Source organism: Bubalus bubalis, chromosome 12 (assembly GCF_019923935.1).
Source record: "Bubalus bubalis isolate 160015118507 breed Murrah chromosome 12, NDDB_SH_1, whole genome shotgun sequence".
NCBI classification, from domain to species: Eukaryota; Metazoa; Chordata; class Mammalia; order Artiodactyla; family Bovidae; genus Bubalus; species Bubalus bubalis.
The window spans coordinates 60,532,714-60,556,830 of record NC_059168.1 but is presented as its reverse complement, the minus strand read 5'-3'; the positions used below and the strand labels follow the sequence as shown (position 1 = coordinate 60,556,830).

The 24,117-nt window shown below is 38.8% G+C and overlaps 1 protein-coding gene and 1 long non-coding RNA gene across 2 annotated transcripts in view; one reads left to right on the top strand and one right to left on the bottom strand.

The window, feature by feature from the left end:
• Nucleotides 1-24,117, bottom strand: part of LOC123328541 — a 123,649-nt gene that overhangs the window by 50,204 nt on the left and 49,328 nt on the right. The window contains exons 2-3 of the long non-coding RNA XR_006639802.1: nucleotides 20,335-20,430; nucleotides 1,285-1,361 (exon numbers count right to left, since the gene is read on the bottom strand). This is a non-coding gene — a long non-coding RNA (uncharacterized LOC123328541). The remainder of the gene's footprint in view (nucleotides 1-1,284; nucleotides 1,362-20,334; nucleotides 20,431-24,117) is intronic.
• Nucleotides 13,399-21,570, top strand: TMEM17 (transmembrane protein 17). The gene is made up of 4 exons (XM_006049392.3): nucleotides 13,399-13,588; nucleotides 18,598-18,701; nucleotides 18,833-18,946; nucleotides 20,171-21,570. Exons 1-4 carry the CDS (start codon nucleotides 13,489-13,491, stop codon nucleotides 20,447-20,449), a joined length of 597 nt encoding a protein of 198 aa, XP_006049454.1. The 5' UTR covers nucleotides 13,399-13,488; the 3' UTR covers nucleotides 20,450-21,570.

Below are 24,117 nucleotides of genomic sequence, written 5' to 3'. Positions count from 1 at the left end.
AATGAGTGACAGGGGACATATGGGGGTGTTTGGGGTGTTGATAGTGTTCTATTTCCTGATTTGGTGCTGGTTACATAGATGGGTACACTTCAATTCAGGGAGCTCTACACTTAACGATTTGTATGCTTTTTTGTGTGCGTGTTATACCTCAATTAAGAGAAACGAATAAAACCACTGTAATTTCTTTACTTGAATTGCTATCATTCTCACCAGCCTGTCTTACTCAAAACTGATCAAACCACTCCCCTGTAAAAATTAATAGAACTACATTTGATTTTGTAACTACTTCCGTGAGGATTCATAGTCATTGGGTTACAAATATGAAATGGCTTCATTTTTTCCAATAATCTCCTCCACTAATTGTACTCTGCCCCTGCCATTTTTTTGCTAGGTGTCAACTCACTTCATCACACTTTGGCTTGATTCCATTTATGTCTCTTCAAGTTATTAGGATCATCTCATTCAGGCAAGTAAAGTTCAGTTCTGCTCATTTTCTATTAAGCTTCAAACTGAATTAAAACCATTTGTCCTCCCTTCCCTCCAGAGAAAGACAGGCAAGTCTATTTCTTGTGGCTCTAAGGGTGTGGGGGGTGGGAGGAGTCTGAAGGCAGGAGTGCTCTATTCTGTATACCCTCCCCTCTTCCTTCTTTCTGGTGCTTCACTTCTAAGGTCAAGGCAAGAGGAGAAGTGAGGAAGTGGCTATCTAATGTGGCTCTTCTAGGAAGATGGTAATTCCCTCTCTTTTGGATGCTGCTGCTTCTCTAGTTAACCCTGTCAGATTTTCATTGTTCTCTATGCTGGAGCGAATCCAAGTTCAGGCTCCCTCATCGGTGAGGCTCCCTGGGGTGCCTCCCTGTTACCCAGTTCCTTGAGGCATATCTTGCACCTCCTTTACCTCTGCCACAAGGGATCCAGTGAACAGCCTCTCTTGGAGGGGGCAATGTGGACCACCATGGTGCCCCTTCTCTCATCTAGCTCATCTCTCTACTACCCCCTCTCCTTGTCCTAGAACATCAAGCACTCTACTGGTCCTGGAGAGACCAGAGGTGAGAGACAATCACCAGTCTCCAACCAGGGAAAGCTGGGCATCTCTAAACTTTATACACAATTCTCCTGAACGCTCTTCTCTAGACTTTGAGAGGAAAAAGTACCTCGATCTCCTTTACTACAGTGAGAATGCAGTTAAGAGAGGGAATAGAGTATCCTTATGAATTCTGAGAGTCCCTTGGATTGTAAGGAGATCAAACCAGTCAATCCCAAAGAAAATTAACCCTGAATACTCACTGGAAGGACTGATGCTGAAGCTCCGATACTTTGGCCACTTGATGCAAAGAGCTGACTCATTGGAAAAGAACCTGATGCTGGGAAAGATTGAAGGCAAAAGAAGAAGAGGGCAACAGAGGATGAGATGGTTAGATAGTATCACTGATTAAATGGACACGAATCAGAGCAAACTAGCGAAGGACAGAGAAGCCTGGTGTGCTGCAGTCTACGGGGTCACAAAGAATCAAACACAACTTAGTAACTGAACAACAACATGAATATTCTGCTTCAGAAAAAGCTAACCTCCTCCCCACTCACCCTGTCCTTATACCTCAGGGAGTTGGGATGGGGTGATTTGGGGTATGTTTGGTGTTAGGGCTGTTTCCCTGTATCGGCATGACTTGGCAAGCTGGCCTAATGACAGGTGGTCCCTGAACTTAGAATATGTGAGCTCACCCTCCTTCTGTGCACAGCTTTGGGACCTAGCTGCGGCCCAGAGAACATCCCTGTTGACATTCTATTACACTTGTCTCCAGCCACCTGGAATTTCTGTTAATATCTACAGCATGTGTTGGAAAAAAGAACAATTCTGTATTAACTAAAAATATAATAGGAAAAAAGAATGGGATACAGGGGAAAAATCACAACGATTTTCTATTCTGCAAAATAAATTTACCCTCAAGAAAATCTGGAGAGCTGTGTTATTTATCTATATAAATACAATAAATCATTCAAATTTATTTTAACTCTTTTACCTATGTGTTTTTAATACTAAGTTGTCCATTTATAAGAGTTCTTTTCCTACAACCTTGACGCAATGGAGGATCAAAATTGAACATGACTAAGCAATGTACAGTCTGTTATTGAAGACAAAGTATCCTGCTTGTTTAAAAACAAAAAACCACAATTTAAAACAAGGAAGAGGGAGTAAGATGTATCAATACTTAGTGGAGGGGGAACAATGTTTTATTATAATCAATAAAAGTTAAGGATTCATTTCCTTTTAGAAAGGGGGATATAATGTACATTTTGCACAGTGTGGTATAAAAAGTATTATTAGCACAATAGTACTATCACACTAAAAGTGGAATTTATTACTTATTCAGTAAAGTAGCCACTTGCTTCTAATCAGTATCACAATTCATTTGACAGATCTGAGGTTTCCTTAAAGGTTTTGCTTCACTGATCTTTTCTGGGTTTGTCATTCTCATTTCCCACATAGTCTGACACATGGAACAGCTGCTTGCTATGAGGAGTGTGGTAATCTAACACAAAGAAATGCCACTGAATCAAAAAACTATAATATAAACAGTAGTTTTAAAGTGAAAGAAATTTCTAGTAAAAATGCTCAATGGGGATGTCTTTGAAGACAAAGTACTAAACTCAGCCTTAAAATGTCACTTGATACAATAAGAAAAATTCCTTTCATGAGGTTTGACTTTCTATGTAATTCACAGCCTGTTTCTTATAAACCTTTGAAAAATTCTGTGAATAGAATATATTATACTTGAGATTTCAAAAGCTTTTGATTATTCATTAACAATTTGAGGATTATAAGATTACACTTGAGGTAATTCAGAGTAAGATTTTGTAAAACTGAAATATAGTTGATTTACAATATTGTGTTAGTTTGAAATATACAGCAAAATTATTCAATTATATTTTTCAGACTCTTTTCCATTGTAGCTTATTATAAGGTATTGAATATAGTTCCCTGCATTATACACTAAATCTTTGTTGCATATCTATTTTATGTATAATAGTTTGCATCAGTTAATCACATACTCCTAATTTATCCCTTCCTTTCCCTTTTGATAACAATAATTTGTGTTCTATGTCTGTGAATCTGTTTCTGTTCTGTATATAGAATCATTACTATTTTTTCTTAGATTCTACATATAAGTGATAAATAACATTTGTCTTTCTCTGATTTACTTCACTTAGTATGATATTCTCTAGGTCCACTCATGTTGCTGCAAATGGCAATATTTCATTCTTTTTTATGGCTGATATATATATATAAACACACACACACACACATATATATATGTCCCATATCTTCTTTATCCATTCACCTGTCGATGGACACAGATTTTTCCATGTCTTTGCTACTACAAATAGTGCTTCTATGAACATTGTGGTGTATGCATCTGTTTTAATTATAGTTTTCATCTTTTCCAGATATATGCCCAGGAGTGGGATTGCTGGATAATATGGTAGCTTTATTTTTAGTTTTTTGAGGAAATTCCATCCTGTTTTCCACAGTGGCTGCACCAATTTATATTCCCACCAATAATGTAGGAGGGTTCCCTTTTCTCCACACCGTCTCCAGCATTCATTATTTGTAGACTTCTTGGTGGTGGCCATTCTGATGAGGATGAGGTGATACCTCACTGCAGCTTTCATTTGTATTTCTCTAGTAATTAGTGATGTTGAATATCTTTTCATGTGCCTGTTGACCATCTCTATGTTTTCTTTTGAAAAATGTCTATTTAGGGCTTTTGACATTATTTGATTGGATTATTTGTTTTTTGATATTGAATTGTATAAGCTGTTTGTGTAGAATAAGATTTTTTAAATGTTGATGCTGATGTGGAATCATATCTAAAGATATTGTGCCCATACATCAGTTCAGTTACTCAGTCATGTCTGACTTTTTGTGACCACATGGACTGTAACATGTCAGGCTTCCCTGCCCATCACCAACTCCCGGAGATTACTCAAACTCATTCCATCAAGTTGGTGATGCCATCCAACCATCTCATCCTCTGTCATCCTCTTCTCCTCCCACCTTCAATCTTTCCCAGCATCAGGGTCTTTTCAAATTAGTCAGCTCTTCACATGAGGTGGCCAAGGTATTGGAGCTTCAGCATCAGCATCAGTCCTTTCAATGAATATTCAGGACTGATTTCCTTTAGAATGGACTGGTTGGATCTCCTTGCAGTCCAAGGGACTCTCAAGAGTCTTCTCCAACACCACAGTTCAAAAGCATCAATTCTTCAGCACTCAGCTTTCTTTATAGTCCAATTCACATCCATACATAGCCACTGGAAAAACCATAGCTTTGACTAGACAGACCTTTGTTGGCAAAACAATGTCTCTGCTTTTTAATATGCTGTCTAGGTTGGTCATAGCTTTTCTTCCAAGGAGCAAGCATCTTTTAGTTTCATAGCTGCAGTCACCATCAGCAGTGATTTTGGAGCCCCCCAAAATAGTCTGTCACTGTTTCCATTGTTTCCCCATCTATTTGCCATGAAGTGATAGGACCAGATGCCATGACCTTAGTTTTCTGAATGTGGAGTTTTAAGCCAACTTTTCACTCTCCTCTTTCACTTTCATCAAGAGGCTCTTTAGTTCTTCTTCGCTTTCTGCCTAAGGGTGGTGTCATCTGCATATCTGCGGTTATTGATATTTCTCCCACCAATCTTGATTCCAGCTTGTGCTTCATCCAGCCCGACATTTTGCATGATGTACTCTGCATAGAAGTTAAATAAGTAGGCTGACAATATACAGCCTTGACGTACTCCTTTCCCTATTTGGAACCAGTCTGTTATTCCATGTCCAGTTCTAACTGTTACTTCTTGACCTGCATACAGATTTCTCAGGAGGCAGGTAAAGTGGTCTGGTATTCCCATCTCTTTCAGAATTTTTCACAGTTTGTTGTGATCTACACAGTCAAAGGCTTTGGGGTAGTCAATAAAGCAGAAGTAGGTGTTTTCCCTGGAACTTTCTTGCTTTTTTGATGGTCCAACGGATGTTGGCAATTTGATCTCTGGTTCTTCTGACTTTTCTAAATCAAGCTTGAACATCTGGAAGTTCAGGGTTCATGTATTGTTGAAGCTGGGTTGGATTTTGAGCATTACTTTACTAGTGTGTGAGATGAGTACAATTGTGCAGTAATTTGAACATTCTTTGGTGTTGCCTTTCTTTGGGATTGGAATGAAAACTGACCTTTACCAGTCCTGTGGCCACTGCTGAGTTCTCCAAATTTGCTGACATACTGAGTGCAGCATATTCACAGCAAAGTCAAGTGGGCCTTACTTAGGAAGCATCACTACAAACAAAGCTGGTGGAGGTGATGGAATTCCAGTTGAGTTATTTCAAATCCTAAAAGATGATGCTGTGAATGTTCCCATACATAATTTATCTTTAAATTTATCTAAATTCTTATAAATGTCTCAGAGTTCATTTTAAAGCAATAAATCGACATGTTCACTTTAATATAGTGTTTAAAATATATTTAAAATATTGTTTCTAAACTCTTTATTAGTATCAAGTAGAAATAATTTATACCTTTATTATGGTAAGGGATAATCATAAATTATTAAATGACTCCCCAAATCAGTTTCTTGTCACAGAGGATTATATGTTATTACCAGACATCTTTGCCTCTTATTAAAGAGAACTAAATCATTGCACAAGTCTCAAAAGTTTTGTGAAAATAAATATTTAGGAAAGTAAACCATAGGTATAATTAAATCCCAATGAAATACATTAATTACTGGAGAAGTAGCTATAACTCTGACCATCAACATTGGTACAAGAAGTAAACAGTTTAACTTTATAGGGCAACTTATTCATCTTGTTGGGAATGATACCTGTGATTTTGAGAATGGAGACTCCATACTTCCCTCTTTAGATCCTAAGTAACCTGGAAAACCCAAATTCTACTCGCTTTTTGATTCTACAAAAGTGGATTTCCTTCTCTGCTCTTCAGTATTTCGCCAATGCAATTATTTATGAATATTGTGAGAATCAATTAACAAAGTCATAATTGGAAAGCTTTTGTCTTTTGGACCACTTACATCACTAATGGTAGGATTTTTTCCAAACTACGTTTTTCCTCTCAAAATTCTCTATTTTTGTACCATCACTCTCTCTTCCTATATATTTTTAATAAGATCTGTTTCAAACTATGAAATACATGATTACTGTAGGAAATTTGAATAACAAATAAAATTAAAGGAAAAATACCCATAATTCCTCCAGAAGTTTTTGAAAATTTTTTGATTTTTGCTGAATTTTGATGAAATAATCTCAGTCTGAACAAGATACAGTACATCTTTTTTTCAATGTTAGGGGAAAAAATGTTTAAAAGAACTCACTCAGGCTTTTGGCAAATTTGGTTAACAATAATGGACTCTTTTATGGTTAATTGCATCCAGTGCCTTTACTAGGAAAGCAATAGAAGTATTATCTCACAGGTACAGTTGAATTCTATGAAGAAAGATGGTGGAAGTACTGGAATTCCAGCTGAATTATTTCAAATCCTGAGATGATGCTGTTAAGATGCTGCATTCAATATGCCAGCAAATTTGGAAAACTCAGCAGTGGCCACAAGACTGGAAAAGGTCAGTCTTCATTCCAATCCCAGAGAAGGGCAATGCCAAAGAATGTTCAAACTACTGCACAATTGCACTCATTTCACATGCTAGCAAAGTGATGCTCAAAATCCTTCAAGCTAGGCTTCAACAATACATGAACTAATAACTTCCATATGTACAAACTAGATTTAGAAAAGGCAGAGGAATCAGAGCTCAAATTGCCATCATTTGTTGGATCATGAAAAAAGCAAGAGAATTCCAGAAAAGCATCTACTTTTGCTTCATTGACTATGCTAAAGCCTTTGACTGTGTGGATCACAACAAACTGTGGAAAATTCTTAAAGAGATAAGAATACAAGATAAGAATACCTTACCTGACTCCTGAGAAACCTGTATGCAGGTCAAGAAGCAACAGTTAGAACTGAACATGGAACACTGGACTGGTTCAAAATTGGGAAAGGAGTATTTCAAGGCTGTGTATTGTCACTCTGCTTATTTAACTTCTATGCAGAGTACATCATGCAAAATGTCGGGCTGGATGAAGCAAAGCTGGAATCAAGATTGCTGGGAGAAATAACAATAACCTCAAATATGCAGATGACACCACCCTAATGCAGAAAGAGAAGAGGAACTAAAGAACCTCTCAATGAAGGTGAAAGAGGAAAATGAAAAAGTTGGCTTAAAGCTCCACATTCAAAAAACTAAGATCATGGCATCTGGTCCCATCCTCTCATAGCAAATAGATGGGGGAAAAATGGAAACAGTGATAGATTTTATTTTCTTGGGCTCCAAAATCACTGAGGATGGTGACTGCAGCCATGAAATTGAAAGACACTTGCTCCTTGAAAAAAAAGCTATGAAAAATCTAGACAGTGTATTAAAAAGCAGAGACATCACTTTGCTGGCAAATGCTTGTATAGTCAAAGCTATGGTTTTCCAGTAGTCAAGTATGGATGTGAGAGTTGGAGCCTAAAGACGGCTGAGTGCCAAAGAATTGATGCTTTCAAACTATGGTGCTAGAGAAGACTCTTGGGAGTCCCTTGGACAGCAAGGAGATCAAACCAGTTAATCCTAAAGGAAATCAGTCCTGAATATTCATTGGAAGGCCTGATGCTAAAGCTGAAGTTCCAATACTTTGGCCACCTGATGCAAAGAGCTGACTCATTGGAAAAGACTCTGATGCTGGGAAAGATTCAGGGCAGAAGGAGAAGGGGGCAACAGCAGATGAGATGACTGAATGGCATCATCAACTCAATGGACATGAGATTGACCAAACTCCGGGAGGTAGTGAAGGACAGGGAAGCCTGGCGTGCTGCAGTCCATGTTGTCGCAAAGAGTCGGACATGACTGAGTGGCTGAACAATTGAACAGCGGTTGGCTTCAGAAAATTAAACTCTAGAATTTTTATTTCACTCCACTGTAGGACTTACTTCTCCACAAACATATATTTTTGAAAAAAAATTTAAATATTTGACTGTACTGGTTCTTAATTGCAGCATGCAGGATCTTTAGTTGTACCATGCAGACTCTTAGTTGCAGTATGTGGGATCTAGTTCCCTGACTAGGAATTGAACCTGGGCCACTTGTGTCTTAGCCACTGGACCACCAGGGAAATCATTTTAATAGATGTGTCAATGATAACTATTTCTTATAGAAAGCCTTATTGGGAAGATTATCTGGAGAAAGAATGGCAACTCACTCCAGTATTCTTGCCTGGGAAATCCTATGGACAGAGAAGCCTGGCACGCTACAGTTCAGTGTCACAAAGAGTAGGATTTGACTGAGCAACTAAGCAACAACAACAGTAACATTTAATGATATAATCTTTACACCAACTATAGTAGTAAATTAGCACTAGTCTCACTTTACAAAACAAAGGTCCAAAGGCAGAGTTTTTAGGTGGTAATGTGAGAACCTGAGGGACTTTAACCCTGTTCTCTCTGCTTCAAAAGGCATCCTTTCCACCACAGCCAAACACCTCACAATATCAATAATAATATTGGCATTGTTATTTAATATCAATAATATTAGGCAAGAATACTGGAGTGGGTTGCCATTTCCTTCTCCAGGAGATCTTCCTGACCCAGGGATTGAACCCAGGTCTCCCACATTGTAGGCAGACGCTTTACCGTCTGAGCGACCAGGGAAGCAACCTATTTAATATCAATAATATTAAAGAGGTAATATCCTAGTGTATAAAACTTTGTTTTATGATTATCTTCCCAAAATAGAGTTTAAAATTTGGATAGGTGTTCTAAAGGAAGGAATATTTTAAGGCAATTTGTACATATTGTTGATCGCTTTCCTCAGTGAGATTATTCAAATTATAATTCAATCCATGGAGAATGAGACTTCCTGCTCCACTGTTCCCTTTATAAAAATCTTGGTTAATTTAATAGATGAAAACTGATTATTTGTGGCAAAGTTTAAAATTGTTTTGATTGCTATAATTCACTGTTTTAATACCTCTATTCTCCATTCTACAGAGTGAAACTGACATGAAAGCTGGCTAAATTTTTGAACTAGAAATGGTAAAATAGGGGAATGGTCTTTAGACTTTTCCCTTTATTCATTCAATGTTTATCTAGTTCCTGTTCTGGGTCAGGTGTTGTGCTAGTGTTCAGGACATAAAGATGAAAGTGCATCCCTGACCTCAAAGAGCTTGTGAACTAGCAAGAGAAACAGACATAAATAGACTACAGTATAGTGTGACTGGCACTGTGACCAAAGTAACACAGAGGAAAATGCTTTGAGAGACACAGAGGAGGGCACTTAAACCGGCTTCCGGGGGGTCCTGGGAGCCTTTTTGGAGATGCTGAGGGCAGAGCTCCACTTTGAAAAGAAGCAGAAGTTAGCCAGCTTTTTCCTGACCTTTCCAACCAGAATTAATCACTGTTCCTTTACTGAAGTGTAGTGTACTTATTTGTTTCCATGTCTCTCACTTGGCTGATCTTCTTGATTGGGGAGGGACTATATCCCTAATTAGCCTAGGACAGTGCCCCATAAGTAGTAGGAATGCAGTTAACATTTGTTGAGTTATTTTGAAATTCTACCCATATAGGTCTTCTCCTGTGTTGTTGGAAGAGGGTGTTTGCTATGACCAGTGCATTTTCTTGGCAAAACTCTTATTAGTCTTTGCCCTGCTTCATTCCATATTCCAAGGCCAAATTTGCCTGTTACTCCAGATGTTTCTTGACTTCCTACTTTTGCATTCCAGTCCCCTATAATGAAAAGGACATCTTTTTGGGGTGTTAGTTCTAAAGGTCTTGTAGGTCTTCATAGAACCATTCAACTTCAGCTTCTTCAGCGTTACTGGTTGGGGCATAGACTTGGATTACTGTGATATTGAATGGTTTGCCTTGGAAACGAACAGAGATCATTCTGTCGTTTTTGAGATTGCATCCAAGTACTGCATTTCAGACTCTTTTGTTGACCATGATGGCTACTCCATTTTTTCCAAGGGATTCCTGCTCACAGTAGTAGATACAATGGTCATCTGAGTTAAATTCACCCATTCCAGTCCATTTTAGTTCACTGATTCCTAGAATGTCGACGTTCACTCTTGCCATCTCCTGTTTGACCACTTCCAACTTGCCTTGATTCATGGACCTGACATTCCAGGTTCCTATGCAATATTGCTCTTTACAGCATTGGACCTTGCTTCTATCACCAGTCACATCCACAGCTGTGTATTCTTTTTGCTTTGGCTCCATCCCTTCATTCTTTCTGGAGTTATTTCTCCACTGATCTCCAGTAGCATATTGGGCACCTACTGACCTGGGGAGTTCCTCTTTCAGTATCCTATCATTTTGCCTTTTCATACTGTTCATGGGGTTCTCAAGGCAAGAATACTGAAGTGGTTTGCCATTCCCTTCTCCAGTGGACCACATTCTGTCAGACCTCTCCACCATGACCCGCCCGTCTTGGGTGGCCCCACGGGCATGGCTTAGTTTCATTGAGTTAGACAACGCTGTGGTCCTAGTGTGATTAGATTGACTAGTTTTCTGTGATTATGGTTTCAGTGTGTCTGCCCTCTGATGCCCTCCTGCAACACCTACTGTCTTACTTGGGTTTCTCTTACCTTGGATGTGGGGTATCTCTTCACGGCTGCTCCAGCAAAGCGCAGCTGGTGCTCTTCACCTTGGACGAGGGGTATCTCCTCACCACCGCCCCTGCTGACCTTGAACGTGGAGTGGCTCTTCTAGGCCCTCCTGCACCCACTCAGCCAAGCGTGCTGCGATTCATGGGGTCGCAAAGAGTCGGACACGACTGAGTGACTGAACTGAACTGAACTGAACCCATATAGGTATTTCCTCCCATACCTTCCTATTGACATTTATATAAATATGTGTGGTTTTCCTTTATATGTAAAAATAATACTGTTCACCACATACCCTTCAGAGTGGCTAAAAGAAAGCATGGAAAATGATAAGTGTTGGTGACAGATTTGGAGCAACTGAAAAGATCATACATTACTGGAGGTAGTAGAAACTGGTACAGACACTTCGGAAAACTGTTGGCAGTATCTACTAAAGCTGGGCATGTGGGGATTTCACTGGTAGTCCAGTGATCTGCCTTGCAATGCAGGGCATACCAGTTTGATCCCTGGTTGGGGAACTGGGATCTCACATGCCATGGGGCAACTAAGTGCATGCTCACCACAACTACTGAGCCCACATGCTCTAGAACCCGTGCTCCACAATGCAACAGAAGTCCACATACACTGTAACTAGAGAAATCCATGCCTCGAGTAGAGAAAGCCTACCCAGAGCAGCCAAAAAAAGAGAACAAGAGAAGAATCACTAAAAAAAAAAAAAAAAAAGATGCTGGTTCATGTATGGACCTAGAGATTGTCACACTGAGTAAAGTAAGTAATAACACAGAGAATGACAAATATCATATGGTATTGCTTATATATAGAATCTAAAAAATATTATACAAATGAACTTATTTACAAAACAGAAACAGACTCACAGACTTAGAGTATGAACTTACAGTTACCAGGGGAGAAGGGAAGGGATATTTAGGGGGGTTGAGTTTGACACGTACGTGCATGCACACATGCCTGCCTGCATGCTAAGTTGCTTCAGTCCTGTTCAGTTCTGTGTGATCCTATGAACTATAGCCCGCCATGCTCCTCTGTCCATGGGATTCTCGAGGCAAGAATACTGGGAAGTTCTCCTATTGGAGGGCATGACATGTACACATTGCTATATTTAAAATGGATAACCAACAAGGATTTACTGTATAGCACAGGGAACTCGGCTAAATATTATGTAACATCTTAAATGGGAAAAGAATTAACAAAGGATTCCACATTTAAGAGACAGAGAAATAAAGCTGGGTGGTACCTCTTAAGCCAAAAATTTCATTCTTAGGAATAAGTTCAACACAAATACATCCATATGTTCACCAAAAGGCACATTTTCACCAAAAGCAGTCCTATTCATAATGTCTCCAATCTAGAAAACACACAGATGCTCATCAGCTGTAGAAGGGGTAAACTTATTGTGGTATGGTCATATCACAAGGAAAAAGAATCTATACCTCACAATATGAAGGAATTTCATAAGAATAATTTTTAAGGCAAAGAATTTTCTAAAAAGCATTTATTGTATGATTAGTTTTATGTAAAGAATAAAAATAGGCAAAAATCTTCTATGCTCAAGAAGTCAGGAAAGGTCAGTAAGTAGTGGAGGGTTAGTAACTATGATGGAATAGGCAGGGGGAGCTCCTTGGGTGTGGGTAAGGTTCTGTTTCTTAATCTGGGTTCTGGTTACCTATATTCAGCTTATGCCCTTTTCTGTATATGTATTATACCTAAATAGTTTTTCTTAAAAAAAATACATCTTATTGAGAGAAAGCTGAAAAATACATAAATGTTTTAAAATTTTCAAATCACCCACAATCTACTACCTAGAAATTACTATTAACATTTTGATTATTTACTTCTAGTCTTTTTCTGAACCCGCAGTGCCTGTGCCATCTCCTCCCACTCTTTGTCCCCACATATTTACACACACACACACACACACACACATTTTATTAAATTAGATTCACTTCCACTTAGTTCTACATCTAATTTTTAAATTTTTACTTAAAGTTAATCTGCATAATCAAACATTTATTGCAAGCATGTTTTTAAACTGTTGCAATGTAGCGCATCAAATATAAATATATATATGGTATGTATAATGGCTCAGCTGGTAAAGAATCTGCCTGCAATGCGGGAGATCTGGGTTCGATCCCTGGGTTGGGAAGATCCCTTGGAGAAGGGAAAAGCTACCCACTCCAGTATTCTGGCCTACAGAATTCCATGGACTGTACAGTCCATGGGGTCACAAAGAGTCGGACACGACTGAGCGACTTTCACTTTCATGGTGTGTATATATAAAATATTCCTAATATATAATATATTCCTAGAAGACAGTATGTGTGAATATATAAGTGCATATATATATGTATATATATGGCATGTGTATATATAAAATATCCCTACTACATAACAACATATATTCGTAGAAAAGAGTATGTGTATACACTGGGTCACGAATATTCTGTAAGCGCTGCATTCATTCTGTATTTCCTTCCCAAAAGGTTGCACTGATAAGGCATTAGAGCTCCTATATCAAGATCCAACCCCAGGTTGCTTATTAGTATTCGTGTTAAAAGAGTGGAACTTAAAACAAGACTAAGGAATCTGCGATTTGCACTCATCTGACGCGCTCCACAGGAATGTGTCCCTCTACTCCCAGTTCGAGGAGTCCCCGCGCCTTGGTGCCACAATGCATCCGCGCGTGCGCCGGAGCCCCCAGCACCTCCCGCCGCTCGGTTGCCGTGGGAACAGCTGAGTACTGCGACTCCCGAAGACCTTAGCAGTGAGCGGTACCGAGGCCCCAGCATGGAGCTGCCGGATCCAGTCCGCCAGCGGCTGGGAAATTTCAGCCGGACCGTGTTCAGCGACTCCAACCGGACCGGGCCGGAGTATAACGAGGGTCCGGGTGAGTGGCCGAGGCCCAGCGCAGGGCGTGTGGCCCGCTGAGGACCTGGCGCGGGGCTTGGAACGGCCAGATTTTGCCCAGACCTAAGATGGCGGTTTGGTCTTCAGCTGGTTCTCCGCAGTGCGGGAAACGCCCCTGGAGGAGGGGCTGGGCCGCTGGCTGGGACTGGGACAAGATACCCGGACTCTGATACCCAGCTGGTCCCGGGCTGATCATGCTGCGGTCTAACCGGCCAGTTGCAAGAGGGGCGGCTGAGGTGGCGCTGGCAGTTCCTCAAAATATAAAAAGTATAAAGCCACCTTCGCAACCCGCGTCCGGTGCCTTGCGGCCGAGAAGGCCGACTTCTTTGCTTTTCCTCAACGACCTCCACCCTGGCTTTTCTGCCCTGAATGGTCCTCCCCACCCCCCGTGCCCCGGTAAAAGATATTTTCCTTTTCTTCTTTCCTACCAGAACAGGTACTTGCCACAAGTCCATTTTCTGGCAGAAGACATAGAAGGTTTTTTTTAATGAGTTATTTTAAACGTTCTCCAATCCAGAATAGCAGCTGCCACACTAGCATCGCCTTTAACAAAACTCGCCCTCTCCCCACTTTCTCCTTCCCCTACCCGGTATATATATAACTCTTGACCTAAATCAAGTAACACTATACCACGATGCCGCATTTGATGTGACAAGTGACAGCGCAGTTTTCTGCAAAACAGTTTAACCCTCTTAAATCATGATGATAGACAACATACTGTCAACCACACCCAGGCAGCTTTTATCACTGAACTGTGCTGGGAAATAGAAATCTTTTCCTCTTGCTTGGTTTAGGGATTTTTCAAAGGGAACAAAGAAAAGTCATTTCCCACCGTTTCAATTTTTCACTCTAATCACTTGCCTGTCCTCCCAGTTTAGGGCTGGTCATGATTTAGGATGTACAGAGAAAAACATAATGTGAAAAATTAGGTTATTACGTTTCTGATTCTAAAGCCAGGGCTTAACAGGCACTAAAATATGATGATGTAAAGTATCAGGAGTTTTCTGTAAAGGGCCGGATAGTAAATACTTAATACCATGCAGGCCATAGGTCTCTGTGGCAGTCATAGATAATGGTAATGGAATAGACATGGCAGTGTTCCAATAAAACTTTATTTATGGACACTAAAGTTGAAATTGCATGATTTTCGGTGTCACAAAATACTACTGATATTTCCCCCAACCATTTAAAAATCTGAAAAAGCCATTTTTAGCTCACTTGCTGTACTAAAACAGTTAGTTGGCTGGTAGTTTGCCTACTCCTGATTTATATTACATAGTGTTTTAATTTGAATTCCATTTACAGAACTCAGCTTGTACTTTTGCAAAATTTAATAATTTCATGTCTTGAGCTTTCAAGGTTCATTTACATATTAACTTGATTTTCAGCTGAATGATTATAAGTTTGATCTGCTGAAATATAGACATAGCATAACTCTTTAGATGCTCGTGTACAGAATTCTTAACATAAAAGCTTATTTGCAAAATTTTACTACAGTGCTTGCCCTGAAGGTATTAAAATTTTTAATTTATTATTTTTCCACCTTTTCTTCTTTGTGGATCTGAAGTATGTTTGATTATTTGTACTGTAATTACAAGGGTATATTATGAACATGTTCATAGCTGACCAAGAGTTTTACTGTTGCCATGAAAAAATCCTAGGGGAGTGAGTTTCCTTCAGATTTTAAGAATGCATTCCTTTATCAGTGGTAATTTAACAAATAGGTACAAGGAAAAGTATATCATCCTAATCAGGGATATTCTTGGAACTAAAGGAAAAACCTTGCTGTGAGAGACCATAATAATTTTATATTTTAAAATTGTTAAATGATAGATATACTCAGCTGTGGAGAAAAATAAATAATCTGTTTTGAAGAAATTTATCTCAGAGCCTTTGTAAATTCTTTCATTTCAAGCAGTGGATTTCAAAATACTTATCTACTCTTATATTGTTAGAATTTAGTCATATTTAGGATGCATTTGTAGGGGTCAGTTTTAAAAATCAAATTCTTAATTTAGAACCTTTCTCTCTTATATGAAAACAAAAGGTACTATGTAATCAGCCTTCAGTTCAGTTCAGTTGCTCAGTAGTGTCCAACTCTTTGTGACCACATGGACTGCAGTATAGCAGGCTTCCCTGTCCATCACCAACTCCTGGAGCCTACGCAAACTCATGTCCATCAAATAGGTGATGCCATCCAACCATCTCATCCTCTGTCATCCCTTTCTCCTCATGCCTTCAATCTTTCCCAGCGTCAGGGTCTTTTCCATCGAGCCAGCTCTTCATATCAAGTGGCCAAAGTATTGGAGTTTCAGCTTCAGCATCAGTCCTTCCAATGAATATTCAGGACTGATTTCCTTTAGGATTGACAGGTTGGATCTCCTTGCAGTCCAAGGGACTCTCAAGAGTCTTCTCCAATACCACAGTTCAAGAGCATCAATTCTTCGGCATTCAGCTTTCCTTATAGTCCAACTGTCACATCCATACATGACTACTGGAAAAACCATAGCTTTGACTAGACGGACCTTTGTTGGCAAAGCAATGTCTCTGCTTTTTAATATACTATCTAGGTTGGTCATAGCTTTTCTTCCAAGGAGCAGGCATCTTTTAATTTCATAGCTGCAGTACCATCAGCAGTGATTTTGGAGCCCAAAAAAATAAAGTCTGTCACCGTTTCCATTGTTTCCCCATCTATTTGCCATGAAGTGATGGGACCGGATGCCATGATCTTAGTTTTCTGAATGTTGAGCTTTAAGACAAATTTTCACTCTCCTCTTTCACTTTCATCAAGAGGCTCTTTAGTTCCTCTTCTCTTTCTGCCTTTATCGTGTATATCTTCTGCATATCTGAGATTATTGATATTCCTCCCAGCAATCTTGATTCCAGCTTGTGCTTCATCCAGCCCAGCATTTCGCATGATGTACTCTGCATAAAAGTTAAATAAGTAGAGTGACAATACACAGCCTTGACGTACTCCTTTCCCGATTGGGAGCCTATCTGTTATTCCATGTCCAATTCTAACTGTTGCTTCTTGACCTGCATACAGATTTCTCAGGAGGCAGTTCAGCCTTAGAGAAATGAAATTCATGTGTTACAAAGGGCTACACTGGCAATGTCCTTGTAAGAATATGTTTTCATTAATTCACTCTTTCTGCTTATTCATATTTGGTATTTACCATTTGTAAAGCAACATGCTAGGTTCTGTGAGGGTCTTAAATTTGGGTAGAATGTGGTCTGTGCTTACAGTCAGCCTGTGTATAAATAAAAGAGAAGGAAAGGGACTGCCAGGCATAGTGCTCAGGTGAAGTAATTTATATTACCTTTAATTCTCAAGCAATCTGTGAGGTCATTTTAATGTTACCATTTTACAGATGAATAAATTAAGGCTCAAAGAGGTTAAATAATTTATCCTAAGTCTGGCATCCAGAGTTCTGAGTGAGTTTGGGGAGCTCTGGGTTTACTTGGACTCCAAAAGTCATGATCAGACTATGTCTCAAGTGAAGGGAGTGTGGTTCTTTGCTAACACTTCTTACACACAGGTTAGTGTGAGAAGTACCTAGAGGGGAAGGAGATTTCCGCTGGAGTGGGGAATGTGATCAAGAAAGGACTTATGGAAAAAGTGGCTTTGAATTGGGTATGAATGAACAGGTGGTATTAGGGTATGCTGAAAGAGATGGGGGAGGGGTTGGTTTTGCATGATTAGTTTATACCTGAGAGATTCAGTTCAGTTCAGTTGCTCAGTTGTGTCTGACTGTTTGTGACCCCATGGACTGCAGCATGCCAGGCTTCCCTGTCCATCACCAACTTCCGGAGCTTGCTCAAATTAGGTTCATCCAGTTGGTGATGCCATCCAACCATCTCATCCTCTGTCATCCCCTTCTCCTCCTGCCTTTAATCTTTCCCAGCATCAGGGTCTTTTCCAATGAGTCAGTTCTTTGCATCAGGTGGCCAAAGTATTGGCGCTTCAGCTTCAGCATTAGTCCTTCCAATGAATATTCAGGACTGATTTCCTTTAGGATGGACTGGTTTGATCTCCTTGCTGTCCAAGGAACTCTCAAGGGTTTTCTCCAACACCACAGTTCAAAGGCATCAGTTCTTCGGCACTCAGCTTTCTTTATGGTCCAACTTTCAAATCCATATATGACTACTGGAAAAAGCATAGCTTTGACTAGATGGACCTTTGTTGGCAAAGTAATGTCTCTGCTTTTCAATATGCTGTCTAGGTTGGTCATAACTTTTCTTCCAAGGAGCAAGCATCTTTTAATTTCATGGCTGCAGTCTTGTTATATATTTTATATGTTCATTTCATAGGCTCTTTACAGGTGGCTCAGTGGTAAAAGAATCCACCTGCCAATGCAGGAAACTCAGGTTCGATCCCTGGATTGGGATGATCCCCTGGAGAAGGAAATGGCAACCCACTCCAGTATTCTTGTCTGGGAAATCCCATGGACAGAGCCTAGTGGGCTACAGTCCATGAGACCAGAAAGAATTGGACACAACTGAGCACATGCACCAGTTACATAGAACTCTTAACAAAGGAGGTAATGATTATTATTGTTATCTGTTCAATAGTATTCATATTGATGTTCTACATTTATACCAGTAGTATCCAAAAAAGTCATCGGACAGTAACCAAAGGTGGTAAAGTAATAGAAAAATATGAAACATGCCCCCAAGTAGCAAATATTGGAACGAAATATTAGTAGTATTATGGCTATTTTCTTTCACTGTCAATGATTATTGTTACTGTGTCCAACTCTTTTGTGACCCCATGGGTCCACCAGGCCTCTCTGTCCATGGGACTTCCAGGCAAGAATGCTGGAGTGTGTTGCCATTTCCTTCTCCACGGGTCAGTGATTATAAATAGGCTTACAGTTTGGAGTTTTGTTGAGCTGAAACTATAGCTATTAATTCTAAGGAACTAAAGGATGTACAGGGCATAGAGCAGGAGTAAGAGTTTGTTCCTTTTCTCTCTGTTTTCTTCTGTAGATAATGAAATGGTTTCCAGTTTGGCACTGCAGATGTCACTTTATTTTAACACTTACTTTTTCCCACTTTGGTGGGTGAGCAGCATTATAATGCTTCAGATGAAGGTAAATGTGTGCTTTACTACTTCTCCCTGGCATTGTTACCTTGTCAGTAAAATTAAAAGTTCTTCATATTTTTTAAAGTCTCAGGTCAGTCTTATTATATGTGAGATTTTTGTTTATTTTTGTTTTTTCAGTATTCCATCTTGCCTGATTACTACAAGTTCATTGTGGTCACCATTATCATCCTAATAACTTTAATTGAAGCTATCAGGTTGTATCTGGGCTACATGGGGAACCTGCAGGAGAAGGTAGGCTCTTCTTTCCTTTCTCTCAGTGCTACACATAAATGCAGTTAAGACTTTGCCAGCAAGAAAAGGCAGTGAGATGTGGAAGGAGCAAAGGCCTGTAGGTAAGGCCTAGCTCCAGCTTCACCACGGCTGCCACTGTGGTCTGTTTGCTTACTCTCTTGAGCCTTGGTTCCTTCACATATAAAATTGGGGGAATATTCACTTCACAGATTTGTTAGGATTATATTAAACAATTTATATAAAGCACCTGAACATAGTAAACTCTTAATTAGTGATCATTTTCCCTGTTCCCAGTAGTCTTGAAAATACTTGGTCATTAAACATGATGGTTTAAATTCTGAATAAGAAAATTGGGGAAAATGACACTCATCTCCTATGCGAGGCACATGTTTTCTGAGTCATCATGCTGCCTAAGCATTTACAGTTACCAGAACTGAATGATAATGCCTAAAGATTTCAGTGTTCTTCCAGGCCCTTCATAATTAAGCCCCACCCAGCCTACCCCACTGTATTTCATGCTTTTTCCTAACACAAACATCCATTCCAGGCTGATGTGTTGTTTCCCAGTCATATTCTTTCCACATTTTTGCTTACTTAAGTTCTTGCCTCTTCCTCATTCTGCTGCTGCTACTGCTGCTAAGTCACTTCAGTCATGTCCGACTCTGTGCAACCCCATAGATGGCAGGCCACCAGGCTCCCCTGTCCCTGGGATTCTCCAGGCAAGAACACTGGAGTGGGTTGCCATTTCCTCACCAATGCATGAAAATGAAAAGTGAAAGTGAAGTCGCTCAGTCGTGTTCGACCCTCAGCGACCCCATGGACTTCAGCCTTCCAGGCTCCTCCATCCATGGGATTTTCCAGGCAAGAGTACTGGAGTAGGGTGCCATTGCTTTCTCCGATTCCTCAGTCTATCTAACTTTAAAAGCCTACCTCCTTGAATTATTTCTTTTACCTACCCTGTTTACTCTGTTAGAGCATTTAGTCTATTACTCTAAGTGGTACATACATTTCATTATTCACTTAAGTGTAGTAATGTAGGACTATCACATAAGTTAGTTTTCTCTTTCAGTCTAGATTGTAAGTTCTCTGAGAATAAGGACCACACTATACTTCTTTTGAATTACAGAGCTCAAAATGTAGGTTCACAGTAGTATCACTTGCTTATCGATACAAGCAGAAGATGGTACTTAACTGATCTGATGTTTATCGTGTGTATCATTGCAGGTTCCTGAGTTGGCTGGCTTCTGGCTTTTGAGCCTTCTGTTGCAGTTGCCTTTAATTCTTTTCTTGCTCTTCAATGAGGGCCTAACAAATCTGCCCTTGGAGAAAGCAGTACATATCATCTTCACTATATTCCTTACTTTCCAAGTTGTTTCAGCATTTCTTACCTTGAGGAAAATGGTAAATCAGCTGGCAACTCGTTTCCACCTCCAAGACTTTGACCGGCTGTCTGCGAGCCGAGGAGACATGAGAAGAATGAAGTCCTGTATAGAAGAGATTTGACCCAGTGCTGTTGAATAAGGATCTGGAAGATCATTCTAGAAGACTGCAGGAAAACACCAGAGGGCTAACACACAAAAAAGGATATAGCAAGTGTTTTGAACTGTATACTCTTTGGCTCTGAAATTCCAAGGCTGGACACAACGGTAAGACTGTCTGTACAGCACATGAAAGCAGTAAATCAACCCTAAAGCCTCCATGTTGTCTCTCTGATGTCAAATATCTTAATTTTTTGTTGTTGTCAACTTTTTCAGGTGTGTAGAGATCTGTATTGGTGGCATTACATCTTTACTGTAATATCTCCAGTTAGTACCTGTAACTAGAAATGTGTATATTTCTTTCAACATTGTTGGCCTATCCATGTCTTGGGAGTACGTATCAAGTATGTAGAGATGCTGGTCAGTATTCTGATGTATTAGACTACATCTGTAAACTGAGACACCAAATTTTTATGTCTGCTAGGGTCTTAGCTATTATACTGAGGTTAAGAAGAAAGCAGGTGGATTGTGATGATATTTAGGAAATGTTTTTATCCTAAAATTGTTATTTTCATACAACCATGTTCAGTATTTATGGTGGTGGTGTGCAAAATGTCTTCACAATAAGTTATAAAATATTTATGTTAAAGTATCTTTAGAAATCACTCTTGTCTTTTACAGTTCTTTTGGGCTGTGGGTTTATTTTTATTATAAAGTTGAAAGAGAAAAGTACATTATCTGAGAGCCTTCTATGTAATTTGCCACTGTCCTGAGTACATTAACCTTTATGATCTTATCTATTAAGTCATTATTCACTGAAGAACTGCTCATACCCAGTAAATTCACATGAAGATTGATCTGAGAATCAGGGTGCCTGTTAATATATAGTTTTATATATATTGGATGGCCCAAGGGACTCATGATCATAAATGAGCATATTCCCTTGCTAATAGGAGAAACCTATTTAAAGAAATTCTGTTAAGAACAAAGCTTGCTTGGGTATATCTGAACCACATCATTTTTAAGTGATAATTGAGTTGTCTTAAGGGGTACAATATTTTCTTTCCTATAGGAAAATATGCCTCTGTAAGTATTGTATGTTACTGAAAGATAGTTGTAGCTACATTAAACATAATTTTTTCTATCCTTCCTGTTTTGTGATTCATGCTTATCTTAGGATTTCCATGTTATGCCTTATTCATTTTTATATTGCTTAATTTTGAAAATGCCTTCACTTCCCACTGTTAATCACAACTTACCAGTCTGTTTATGCTCTTTTTATTATTTCTGCTTTTTATTATTATATATAATGTTCAGTCAAAGTTTTCTTCCCCCATGCACTGACTAATTAACCTTTGCCCTATACCAAAGCTATCACTAGGTATATTCCAATACTTTGAAATTAAAAATAGAATTTTGTTTGGATAGTTTATTAAAATGTATTTGTTTACATTTGTTTCCAGATAGGTGAGTTTATAAGAAAATATAAAATAAGAACACTAAATCTACATAACAGATAAATTAAGGTGATGATCAAGAAAGACTTTTCTATTTAACAGTCATTCCAGAGTTTTATTTTAAATAGCAGAGCCTCTTGATACATTCAAACTTTAAGGTAAATCACTAAAAGTGTAAAGAATAATAATACAAAAATTTTAATGATTAAATGGGGGGAATATATATTTATAAAAATTTTTAAAGTTTTTGTTCTAATAACTATTGCTTAACATGTAGATATAATGAGGGTAAGAAAAAAGAAACTAAGAAAATCAATTGAGAACGTGACCAAGTCATTGGTTTTTCATGCAACAATAAAACCATGATTTTGTGTTAGTCTGAACCAATATTTTCTATTGGTGTATACATGGTGCTCTATGTAAGCATAGGAAAATTGAGATAGGAAAGACATTTCCATGTCAGCATATTTGGAGTTTAGGCAGTCTTTATTTTTATTTTATAAATTTGTTCATCCTTAATTTATATTGCATTTCCTCTCCAGGGTTCACAACACTGTTCTGAAGTTTTTTAGTTAGGAGATATTGAGCTTCACAAATACATTGTCTTTCACATTTTTTTTTTCTTTCAGGTGTTTTTTTCTAACTACAGACAAGGTAGATGTAAATTTTTGTACATTGGAATGATTTTTAAAAATTGGATTTGAATCAACATATGTTTGAATGCCTACTATGTACAAGGAATAGTGGAGAGTTCATAAACAAATAACTGAGCTCCCTGTTCCCAGGGGTACAGTGTTGCAGGTAAAGTCTCACTTCATCGGGGAGGTGCATGGAATGAGTTTCTGCCTAAGAAGTACCTGACAGCAAACAGCCCTGGGCATGCAGGGCATATCCGCTTTGCTCCTCGCACTTGGTGTCCAGGGTTAGCACACTGGCCTTTCATCAACATCATTCAGCATTCACTGCTCCTCTCCCTGTCAGAACAAGGGCGGGGGGCAGGGCTTGCTATGAAGTGTACACTACTCGCATGTACACACTCGCACTTGCCCATGTACACAATAACAAGATGTTTACTGTCTGGTTCAAAAAGCAGACGAGCAGGTCAGAGAGGGCACTGTAGGATTAAAGAGAAAAAAGGTGAGGAATCTGGGAAGCCCTCCAAATAAAATTAACACTTTAAGATTTGAAGACTGAGCAGATACTCAGTTTCAGTATTAAGAGACAGAAGTAATAGTGATTCCGAGTACTGTTTCAGGTATGACATGTAGTTCGATAAAACTGGTGGGAAGGCTGCGTGAAAACAAAGGCCACAGAATAAGAGAGAACCTTCCAAGGCACTAGCAAGCTAAAGACTAATACTCTGAATAGTTTAAATGGTAGAATATCACACATATTTAGGTTTCAGAAAAATTTTTCTGAAAACTGTGGAAAATGTACTGCAAATGTTGGGCTAAAGGTAGAACTTGATGAACAACTTCGGAGAGAACTGTCCTGGATAAAGTCAGTGGTGGTAAAATTAACTTGAGTAGATCCTATTAAGATTTTTTTTTTAATTATATTTTAAAATAGGTATTGAAATATTTTTCCTATTTTTCTTTCTGAGGATTACACACAGTGGTAAACAAAATGACATACTCACTGTCTTATCCACCCCGCCTCCCCTGGCCATTGTTAGAGTATTACTAGACGTAAGTAATCCTCTGTCTGAAATAGTCTTTTATAAATTTTATTTTACAAGAAATACCTAAATAATTCTTAACTTGTACTTGTGAAGATCATACTTTTCAAAAACTTAAATTTTAAATTGAATCAAGATTTTGAGAGTAAAGAGAAAAATCGTCTATAATTCCATACCCTAAAGTAGCAAGTATAAGCAAAATGTTCTCTTTCCTTGTAGTTTTCCTGTTGTAAATGCTTTTTAAAACATAGTTGTAACCACCAGCACTTGAAACTTTGCACCTTGCTTTTCTGAAAACATAAAATTTTACCCATCTTTTTACATAGTCACGCAATCATCATCTTAAATGATTGCACAATATTCCATCAAGTAGATGGAAAGTAATTTATTTAACTTCTCTCCTATTGTTGGATATTTGTGTTGTTTTCTTCTTTTGCATTTATATTGTTGAGCCTCAGAGCAGGCTCATTCAAGATATGCTACAATAACATATTGATTATTTTGAATTTACCTTACTTGAGAAACAGCCAGTGGAGAAAAACTGATACAGAAAAACAC

Excerpts from the sequence above, each read along its gene's own strand:
- TMEM17 (XM_006049392.3), top strand. The coding sequence starts at position 13,489 with ATGGAGCTGCCGGATCCAGTCCGCCAGCGGCTGGGAAATTTCAGCCGG. Across the intron at positions 13,589-18,597 it reads GGAGTATAACGAGGGTCCGG|ATAATGAAATGGTTTCCAGT; the intron begins GTGAGTGGCCGA and ends TTTCTTCTGTAG. Across the intron at positions 18,947-20,170 it reads TGGGGAACCTGCAGGAGAAG|GTTCCTGAGTTGGCTGGCTT; the intron begins GTAGGCTCTTCT and ends GTATCATTGCAG.